Raw genomic sequence first — 10,762 nt, forward strand, 5'->3', positions numbered from 1 at the left:
GCTTACTCTTGTTGCGATTGTCATTAGCCCATAGTTTAGACTTTTAGTAAATTTTAGTTTTAAATCACACAACTCTAAATTGTTGACCATCTTGGATAGCAATTAAAACTAGAAGCTAAGAAAACACTGTTTAAATCCAATCCCTGTGGATATGGTATTTTTTATATTATATTCGACTAGCGAGCATAATTTTGTGTTATGTTTTTAGCTCGTCAAATTTTGGCACCGTTACCGGGGATTGGCAATCAATAGTGTTTGAAATAGTTTGTAGTGCTAATTCAGGAATGTTTGTTTTTGTTTTTATTTTATTTTTATCTTTTTACGTTTGGGTGTTCTTTGACTGTGCGCAAGCTTAAATTGGTGCATGACACAATCTTCTGGGAAGGAATTGCAACCATACGAACCAGAAATCGAGAAACATCTGCGACAGTTGAGGAGGGAAAGAAATCTCTCTGAGAAAATAGAAACAGATGGGAAATCCTCAACCAAAGAAAAGATGACGGGAGATGATAATAATGTTGATTTGGTTGCGAGAGAGGCAGCCCAACTCAGAGAGAAAGCTGCAAGAGATGCTGAAGAAGCAGCACTCAGAGATGTACAAATTGCTTATGAGGAGGAGAGAGCTCGAAGAATAGCTCAGAATCAGCTCGTGGGTGCAGACCAGTTTGGAAACATAGCTCCCGGCCAAGGGAGACCACTTGGTGATTATGCTAGACCGGTCTACAACCAAGGTTTATCAAGTGTGAGACCACCTCCAGCTGCACCCAATAATTTCGAGCTGAATCAAGGGTTGCTTCAAACCCTCCAAAACAACTGTGTCTTCAGAGGAAAGATGAACGAAGATCCGAACAATCATCAAATGGACTTCGAGGAGATCATGAACACCTTTCAATACAATGGTGTGTCACAAGATGTTATTTACTTAAGGGCATTCTCGTCACTCTAAAAGATGATGCAAAGCACTGGCTTCGAAGCTTGCCCCAGGGATCAATTAGAACATGAGAGGAGATGACCTCAAAGTTTCTTGATAAATATTTCTCCTCAGCTAAAACGGGCAAGTTTAGAAGAGAAATCAATAACTTTTTCCAGAATGAGACTGAAACTGTGTTTGAAGCATGGGAGAGGTTTAAAGAGATTGTGCGAAAGTGTCAACACAGCGGAATTGAACTCTGGATGCAACTCCAGGACTTTTGGGATGGTTTGACACCAACCTCACGTAAAACATTGAGCAATGCAGCTGGAGGTCCGTTAATGAAGAAGACTCCAGAGGAGATAGTCACTATTCTAGATGAGCTATATAAAGATGCAAATCAGTGGCCCTCGGAGATTACTGAAATAAGAAGATCAAATGGTGTTCACCAAGTTGATACTAACACATCGGTGCAGGTGGACCTTGATGCCATGGCAAAGGAAATAAGGAAGCTAACCTTAGCTTCAATACATAATGAGCCTCATACAGCATGTGACATATGTGGAAGAGGACACCCTACTCATGAGTGTCAAGCTTCAATTGAGGAATTTAATGTTGTAGGTAACTATAATTTCATTACAATAGGTCAGAAGCACCCCGATTTTTCATGGAGTTCACCCGGGGGTATAGTAAATGCATGGCAACAAAACAACTCCAGATTTCAAGGAGCTTCCAGTTTTGTAAAGCAGCAGAGGCCGCACTTTCAGCCTCAACAACTAATTCAGTATGGGTTAGAAGATCTAATAAAATCCTTCATTGTCAAGACTGATGAAAGATTAGATGCTCATGTGGCAGCTATCAAAGAACTTGGGACAGGTTTGCGTAACTTGGAGAGACAAGTGGGACAAATTGCAACTGTATTATCTGAGAGGATCCCAGATACTCTGCCTGCTGATACTGAAAAGAATCCCAAAGAAAGGGTAAATGTTGTGACCTTGAGAAGTGGACAAGTGTTGAAGGATCCTACTCCAATTCAAAAAGATGTTGCGCCTAAAATAGAAAGTGGGAAGGAGCTGAAAATTGAAGATGGTGATAAAAAGACTGAGAAGAAGAAAGGCAAGAAGGGAGCTGAGAAAAAGAAAAAGGAGGAAACTTTAAGAAGGGAGGACACTGATGATGGGAGCAAGCACATGCATGCTCTACCTTTTCCTCAAAAGCTCTATACAAAAAAGCTGGACAAGCAGTTTGAGAGATTTCTAGACATCCTAAGATAGGTTAATGTAAACCTGCCATTCACTGATGTTATCTCACAAATTCCAGCTTATGCAAAGTTCTTGAAGGAGATCCTTACAAAGAAGAGGAAGATAGAAGAGACCTCAGTGGTCAAGCTTATAGAGCATTGCAGTGCTATCTTGCAAAATAAACTCCCACAAAAGTGTGGAGATCCAGGGAGTTTTACTATACCTTGCTCTTTAGGCACTCTAAATTTTGATAAGTCTTTATATGATTCTGGTGCCTCAATTAATCTAATGCCATTGTCTATTTATAGGAAACTGGAGAAGGAGATTGGAGAGATAAGGTCGGTGCCAATATCTTTGCAGTTGGCAGACCAAACGCCTATAACACCCGAGGGGATAGTAGAAGATGTTTTGGTGGGGGTGGATAAGTTCGGATTTCCTGTAGATTTCATAGTGGTGAATATGGAGAAGAACTAGGTGGTCCCCCTCATCCTAGGAAGACCATTTTTAGCAACGAGTAGAGCTATATTGGATATACATGATAGAAAACTCATTCTTAGAGTGGGTGAGGAGACTATGACTTTTGAGATGAATGTAGAAACTACAGTGAAAAAGTAGAAGCCAACTGCAAGTGTTGAGTGGAAGGTGAAGAGTTCAAAAGAGAAGGCTCCAGTGATTGAGAAAGACAAGTGTGGGGTGTACCCCAAGAAGGCTGAGAAGAAGCTGTCCGCGTGGATGTGTGCACTAGTTCGAGCACGTGGAATGGAGCCCGACTTCGACTTAGACCCCGACTGAAAATTCAGGGAAGTTTCCTTTATCTTATACTTTTAAATTGTGTGTCATGGGGACATGCCACAACTTAAAGTGTGGGTTAGGGGTATATTTGTATGTTGTATGTATATGTATTTTAGTTTTTTTTATTAATTTTAGTAGTTAGAGATAAAAACAAAATTAAAAAAAACATAAAAAGTTTAAATTTTTTTATTTTTCCAGACGATGGATATCATTCGACGGGTTTCTTGAGGGATTAAAGTCGAAAGAAAAATTCAAAAAAAAATTTCTTTTGTAGTTAGTGTAATAATTTTTCCTTGGTTTTTCTTTGTGCTGCGGTTCTTTTCTAAGGGTTTTGTTTGAACCGGGTGTAGTTAGATTTTTGTTTTTAGAAGTAGAAAAATCTTGTGCTATGATTTGAATTAAAAGCAAGGCCTCTTGACTTTGTTATACCTTGAGAATAGTGAGTTCTTTAGTGTGACGGTTAGGCTCAGTTTTTGACTCTTGCATAAGTACCTTAAATCATATGATCTTAACTTTCCTTAACTGCTTAGACTAGAGTGTCTTGATGAGTCCAATCCTAAGTGAGTTATGTGCCATGTGTGTGAGAGGTTTTGTGTTATTCTGTGCATTGCATTTGATATCTAGAACTTGCCCAGTGTGTTTGCAAAGCGAAATAGTAGTTTTATTCAGTCTTAGAAGTGATGTAGGCGTTTCTTTGTTGAGCCAGTTATGTTCTATTACCCATCTAATTGTTATATATCGTAGTTAACTCATTTGAGTCTGTAATCTTGTTTTCCTTGGCAACCACATTACAAGCCTTACCCAATTGTTTGAATTGACAATCTATTTGAACCTTGTACCTCTCGTGAGCACTTGAAGTTGTTATGAATTTTGTAAAAGATGAAGTATGGGGTGGTTGGTTTGGCTTTTGATTGGAACTATTGAAATAAGGAGGAAGGTGCATTGTTTTGAAAAAGTAAGCGCCACTTGAATTGAAAAAGAAAGAAAAAAATATTGTATTGTTGTGAAAAATATTCTTTGATTGTGGTGACTCTTGATGTAAATGAGCTTAAATAATATGGGAGTTAATGTATGTTGATGTGAAGGTGGAGTATGGTTTGGCATAAGTGTGGGGTTTTGAATGTTAAAGTGTATGTATTAAAGTGCTTATATCTAAATGTATCCTACCCGTCCCGCAGCCTACATTACAACCAGTTAAAAGTCCTACTTGATCCTTGACTGAATGAGCTCAATTAGTAGAGTAGTACACTACGGACAAGCCTATGGTTCATCTTTGTGGCATATGAATGTTATTTCTGAGAGTGAGCGAATTCTTTCTATCTTGAGTTTTTAATTGTTATTAAATTCTATGGTGTGAGGAAATACTCTCTATTGTGTGTGAGGGCACATGATTCATGAAGGAAAGATAATGTCATTGACCTCTATGTTAGAGTAAGTGAGTGAGTTGTGAATAATGTGTGGTACTTGTGAGTCAAATCTTGAGGTGAAGATGTTACACTATTGTGCTTAGTCTATTTTAAATATTCTTGGTATGATGAGTTAGGAGAGTTGCTTAGTAAGGTTGTGTCTATATAAAGTGTGGTTTGATTGCTCGAAGACGAGCAATGGTTTAAGTGTGGGATGTTGATGGTAGGCTATAATCTCATATTTTAGTCGATTATTACATTCCAATTTACTGCACTTTAGTTGAGTTTGAGCTTTAATCGCTAGTGTTTTGCACTAATTGTGTGTTTTATGCCTTGTAGGAGTGATTCCGAGCTATTTAGATGTTATAGAATAAATACAAATAATTTGGATCTTTGAAGTCTGAGTAAATACCCAAGAAATTAAGCCGGGATCGTGTTCGTGGATCAACAGATGATAGTGGAATGAAACGAAGAATCAAGCAGGCATATTTTGCAGTGTCTAGTAAAATGTACATAACTCTTTGTTCGGAACTCCGTTTGGATTCCACAATATAATGTTGGAAAGATAATTCAAAGGGCTACAACTTACATGTTTTATTATTTTTCAAATTCCTAACATAACAGGGTGAAAAGTGCGTGGCAATTGTGTGGTTGCGCATTGACCGTGCATATGGGGCAGAACAGTGTGAAAAGTGCGAGGCCAAGTGCGCGTGCACACTACTAGGTGCGCGGCCGCGCACGTCCAACTCCGAAAAAGTTTCCTTTTTTGCGTAGGAGAAGGTGTATATGTTTGGGCCTGACCCTACTTGGTATATATATAAAGGAAAACGGTATTTTGAGGATTTTTGACATAATTTAGACCTAAGGAAGCTAAGGAGAAGAGGGAGAAGCAAGAGCACAAGGATTTCACCCTTCATCCTCACTCAAGACAAGGGTTTGGATGTTTTATGTTTTCCTTTGACTTAAACTTATTGTGATGAATTTCTCCATATCCATGGAGTAATTTTTCCTTAGGGATTGATGGATTTGGTGTTTTGAAAATTGTTTGTGGATATTAACTCTAGTTTTATGTATTGAATCGTTTTGGGTGTTTTTATTGTTGAATATATATATTTACTTGTTTATGTAATCAAAAGAGGCATAATTTGTGATGTTCTACATTATCTTATTGGATGAATTCATTGATTCTTGTTAGTAATCGAAAGAGGCTAGTTGAATTAATATTTAGACCTAGTTAGGAGGATAATCGAAAGAGGTTCTCCTAAGGATCAATCTACTACGAATTCTTGCATATATTCACCAAGCTTAACTTAGTTCATATCGTAATATTGAGACTTAATCGAGAGAGGAGATTCTACTGAATGTTTGAATATAATAGAGTGAATTCGAGAGACTCACTTGAATCATAGAAGTGAAGTAACTAGAGTTAATTCTCAAACAAGTATCTTACACCTATCCAATCAACCTCTATTTTCTCCATTTGATATCTTATTGCTTACTCTTGTTTCGATTGTCATAGCCAATAGTTTAGACTTCTAGTAAATTTTAGCTTTAAATCACACAATTCTAAATTGTTGATCATCTTGGATAATAATTAAAACTAGAAGCTACGAAAATATTGTTTAAATCCAATCCTTGTGGATACGATATTTTCTATACTATATTCGACTAGCGAGCATAATTTTGTGTTGTATTTTTAGCTCGTCAGAAAGAAGTCATTAACTACATTTGGGACCACAAAATATGTCGATTTGGGATACCGGCCGAGATCGTCTACGATAATGGAAAACAATTCGTCGGCAACAAGGTAAATAAATTTTTCGAAGATCACAAGATCAAGAAGATATTATCAACACCTTATCACCCTAGTGGGAACGAGCAGGCATAATCAACAAACAAGACCATACTTCAAAACCTGAAAAAGAGGTTGACCGATGCGAAAGGGAAGTGGAAGGAGATCCTGCCGAAGTCCTATGGGCATACCTTACGACATCGAAATCTAGCACCAGAGCCATCCCATTTTTATTGGTTTACAAAGCCGAAGCCTTAATACCAGTCGAGGTGGGAGAACCAAGCCTCAAGTTCCAATATGCTACAAAAGACCTAAACGGCAAGGCCATGATCATGAGCCTGGAACTATTGGATGAAAGGCGGGAGGCTGCTTTGGTCCAGTTGGCCACCCAGAAATAGCGAATAGTAAGGTATTACAACCGAAGAGCCAGCCTCTGACACATTCAAGTCGGGGAGTTGGTGTTGAGGAAAGTAACATTACACATCAGGAACCCGAATGAAAGGAAGCTGGGACTAAACTGGGAAGGACCAAATTGAGTCGTCGGAGTAACCGAAAAAGGCTCGTACAAACTCGAAGCGGGAAACAGCGTACAACTACCGAACAACTGGAACGTGACACACATAAAGCGGTACTACTGCTAAGGTACGAACTCAATTAGTCTTTAATTATAGTATAAATTGAACTAACATATGCAGGTAAACGGCCAAGGACATATATGGATATTAGGTCTGAAAGCATGATAAGTGTGGATTTTGACCACTTATTAGCACATTTTTGCTTCTGTTTTAGTCCAAAAATATTGATTTATGTTCCCAATACTAATAAAAGTGTACAAATTGCAGGAATATTGGAAATTCGAGCTCCCATGATGAAATCTGACTCAAAAAGGAGTGTTCCGACTCACAAGGCAAGAAAGAGACGACATAAGAAGTGCGGTCCGCAGAGGTATTTCTTCTGCCGTAGAAGAAAGTGCGGACGGCAGAACTCCCTCTGTGGCCGCAGAACAAGTGGAGAAGCCCATCAGTCTTTTAGCAGATGTGCGCCCGTAGAACAAGGTCTGCACTGATAAAGAACTAAAAGTTCATAGAGTGTGCAAATGACCAAGACCTGAAGCCTTGCCTGAAGTGCGGACTGCACAAGAATTGTGCGGCCGCAGAAGATGCATCACAGCCGCAGACCACATTGTGCGGCTGTAGAATCTAAGTCCTTACAAGTTGAAGTAATCTGCGGACCGCACATAGAATTTTGCGGCCGCAGAACCTCCTGAGGGGCATTTTTGTCAGCGAATTTTGTGCCACTATAAATAGACGAGAATTGCATTTTTAGGTCAAGTTTTAAAGTTTGAGCTATTGTAGTTGTTATATTTTGCTATTTTAGGAAGTTTGTGACTATTTTGGGATTTAAACATCATATTTTATCATTTTAATCTTAGCATCTGAGTTTAATTAGTATTTCTTCTTTGTTGTCTTCATTTTTCAGTATGTGTAGTTAGATTCTTACTAGGGTTGTGACCTAACTTTAGTATGTAAACCTTACGGGTATTTAATTTAATATTTGTTTATGATTGGGTGTTGATTATTTAGCCTTTTTTATGCTTTTATGTTAGAATTAATGGTTGCAAACATTGATTCGTGCCCCTTTGACTTAGTTCTTACTTGAGAAAGAGGTGCCTAGTCTAGGAAAACTTGGCTAACAAGAAATTGGACTAATTAAGGGTTTGATTAGCCTAATTAAAGGGTTTTAACTAGAGATAGTGAGAACCCGACTTGAGCTCATATCAACTATTTAGCTTGATACCCATTTGGGCTTGAGAAAGCCAAATTAGGCAAAATCACTCTATGACCGAGAGGTATTGAGTGGGTAACTTAGAGTTGAGAGCTATAATACACCCCGATCAATAAAATAAGTGTTAACATATTTAACCCATTAGGCGAACACCTAGGTTAAAGTCACATCCCTAGGCTTTTAAACTATTTGGAAAAACAACAAAAACAATCATTCACTTTCTAGTCTCTTCTCTTTAGCTAATAACTGTTAGAGTTAGTTTAGAAGTAGAAATCAAAACCCTTTGTTTGGGAGTGCAATTTAGTTGTTCCATTTGCTCTCGTCAAGTGTATACCCCTAACACCCATATTAAACTCCCTGTGAAAATCGACCCCGATTCTTGTTGGGTACTATTCTTCCAACAACCGTTTTCACTCATTATTGAGTGCAGATTGGACGTGGACCAAAGCTAGCAGGTCCATCATGCCCATCCACCCTTCGGCCGTGGCCTTCACTTCGTCCATCTTGGCCCAGAGCTAGTCGATTAGGTCTACCTTCTGTTGGACCTGCGAAGTTGTATCATTAGTCACCACGACTAGCTGCTCATTTTTAGCCTTAAAGATTTTTACCTTATTAATCAGATCAGTATGTTCCCGCTTCAGGGTCGAGGCCTCCTTCTGAGCTTTTTCCAGCTTAGCCCGAAGAATCGGCAGGTCTTAAAGGGCCTAGTCTTGTTGCTCACTAAGGGCCTTGTACATGTCCTTCTTTCGGACCTGCTCTTTGAGCTCGAACCCGAGTTGGCTAACCTCCAAGCAGTACCGGAGGAATCTTTCATGATGAAGCACTGAAGCCTGAAAAAATGAATTTAGTAAACGACATCAAAGTCTAAAGAAAGATTCACAAAGGTATACAAGAGGCCAATGCCTTACCCGGTTCAGCGCCGGTTGCGCCTCGTTGAAGAGGCTCGACATGCCCACCTCGTTCATCTTGGCCTGGTCCTCCTCGGTCACCAGGCATCGGAGGTAGCTGTGTCACGTCCCGACCTCGGGGAGCGCAATCGGGATAACCCAATCGAGCAAGCCTTCTAAATTGACTTATACCCGACTTACTCATAAATAAAGAGAAGATAAATTTCATTAATTAACACCAAGAGGATTCATGAACAACACTAATTCCATTACCATTAGTTGCTTCATTTTAAAGTCTCTAAATACATACTCTTTCAAAATTGAAGTGAAACAATTGATTCCAATACACCAAGACTAGTTTGACTTTCCCAATGCCCATATATATACAACCCACACGGTGTCTACGGAGCCTCTAATGGATACAAATGAATTCTATGATAATATCGGCAACAAGGCCCCGTCTATACTTCAAACACAATACACGGGGAACAAAAGATGGAAGACTCCGAAATGAAGTGGGGCTCACCGAATCTGCTGGGAAGAGGGTGTGCTGCTATCACTGATCAATACCACCTGCTGCGGAACTACCTGCATCCATTAAAGATGCAGCATCCCGTGAAAAAGGGATGTTAGTACATATGGAATAGTACTAGTATGTATGACTAAACACCCTCTCATTAGAATAGGTAACAATACAGGAAGAACAGTCATAAAATCAATGGAAGCCTCAACCAATACTAAAACATCAAGTTAGGTGAAAGATAACTTTTCAAGTAAATTTCCATTATTTTAGGTTGGGAGATCTTAGCATCGATATACCACTGTGATTTTAGCACGAAGTCTGATCACAGCCCGATCGGCTAGGCCGTCTCACCCAGAGACATAAACCATATTCACAATCACTATTACGATTTCAATCATTATCTCAATCATAATTTCACGCACCATCACCACCATGTGTGCGACATGGCATCCGATCACGACCCGACCGGCTAGGCCATCTCACCACAATGTCGTGTGGATCGACATCACCCTTTTCTAGCAATCATCTCATACCAATAAAGGGGAATAATTACAATCCACTCCTAAATCGGCATGTGTAGTTTTGGGGTTAGGCTATTTCAACCTACCCTTCCTCGGTGACTAATTACTCCCAAAGTGTTCATTATTAAAAGGGTTTACAACTCATTTCAACATCCTTTACACGTTCCTTAGTTTTATTGGCACTAGTGGCCCCAAACGTAATATCATACTTGGCATGTTGGCCGTGTTTCACATTTCATGCTCACTTCTTTCACTTTCAACATCATCACGGATTATTGACAACAAAGCATTTCTATTCAAGACTTTAAGTACACATATGAGCAAGTAAGAGTCTTAAGCACGTTGAGATTTCATACACAATTCGGCATAATAGCTTTCATTTGAATCACGACTTGAAGTTATAACATTTAGATATGCAACCCATACTTTGAACACATTCTCAAATGGTAATACAATGCAACAAAGAATATTTGAAATACAAATTGAACACATATATATTTTAACACAAGGCTTATTCAGAATAATCAATTTATAATGAGCAACTCAGGACTTACAAGGACATTGTGGGGTTCAATTCTAAAAGAGGAGATTAGCCAACATACCTCGCCTAGAGCTTCCCTTAAATTACTACAATGTTCCAGAAATCTTAGCCACTTCGATTTATTTAGAGATATAGTAAAATTGAACACATATTAGGAAGGAGTTCATAGTTTCAGCTCATTTGAGTATTTTATCAAACATTAGGTGTGCATTAAGGTTTCAAGGTCCTTCTATGGTAGATTCCTTCATCCCCAACCCAATATCTATCATTTTCAACTCAACAACCTTCCTACAACTTTGTTGGTACATGCATGCATAGATAATACCCCTACACCTAAGAATTACACTCCCCATTATCCATCTTC

General features: G+C 38.9%; 1 protein-coding gene across 1 annotated transcript; it reads left to right on the top strand.

Annotated features, from left to right (window-relative positions):
- The first annotated feature begins 1,008 nt into the window (after positions 1 to 1,008).
- LOC138905411 (uncharacterized) lies at positions 1,009 to 2,184 on the top strand. The gene has a single exon (XM_070193935.1). The coding sequence runs from the start codon at positions 1,009 to 1,011 to the stop codon at positions 2,182 to 2,184; it is 1,176 nt and encodes a 391-aa protein (XP_070050036.1).
- Positions 2,185 to 10,762: the final 8,578 nt, after the last annotated feature.

Source organism: Nicotiana tomentosiformis, chromosome 2, assembly GCF_000390325.3.
Source record: "Nicotiana tomentosiformis chromosome 2, ASM39032v3, whole genome shotgun sequence".
Taxonomy (NCBI): domain Eukaryota; kingdom Viridiplantae; phylum Streptophyta; class Magnoliopsida; order Solanales; family Solanaceae; genus Nicotiana; species Nicotiana tomentosiformis.

What these genes read in the sequence shown, in the direction of transcription:
- LOC138905411 (XM_070193935.1), top strand. Translation starts at nt 1,009, where the DNA reads ATGACCTCAAAGTTTCTTGATAAATATTTCTCCTCAGCTAAAACGGGC.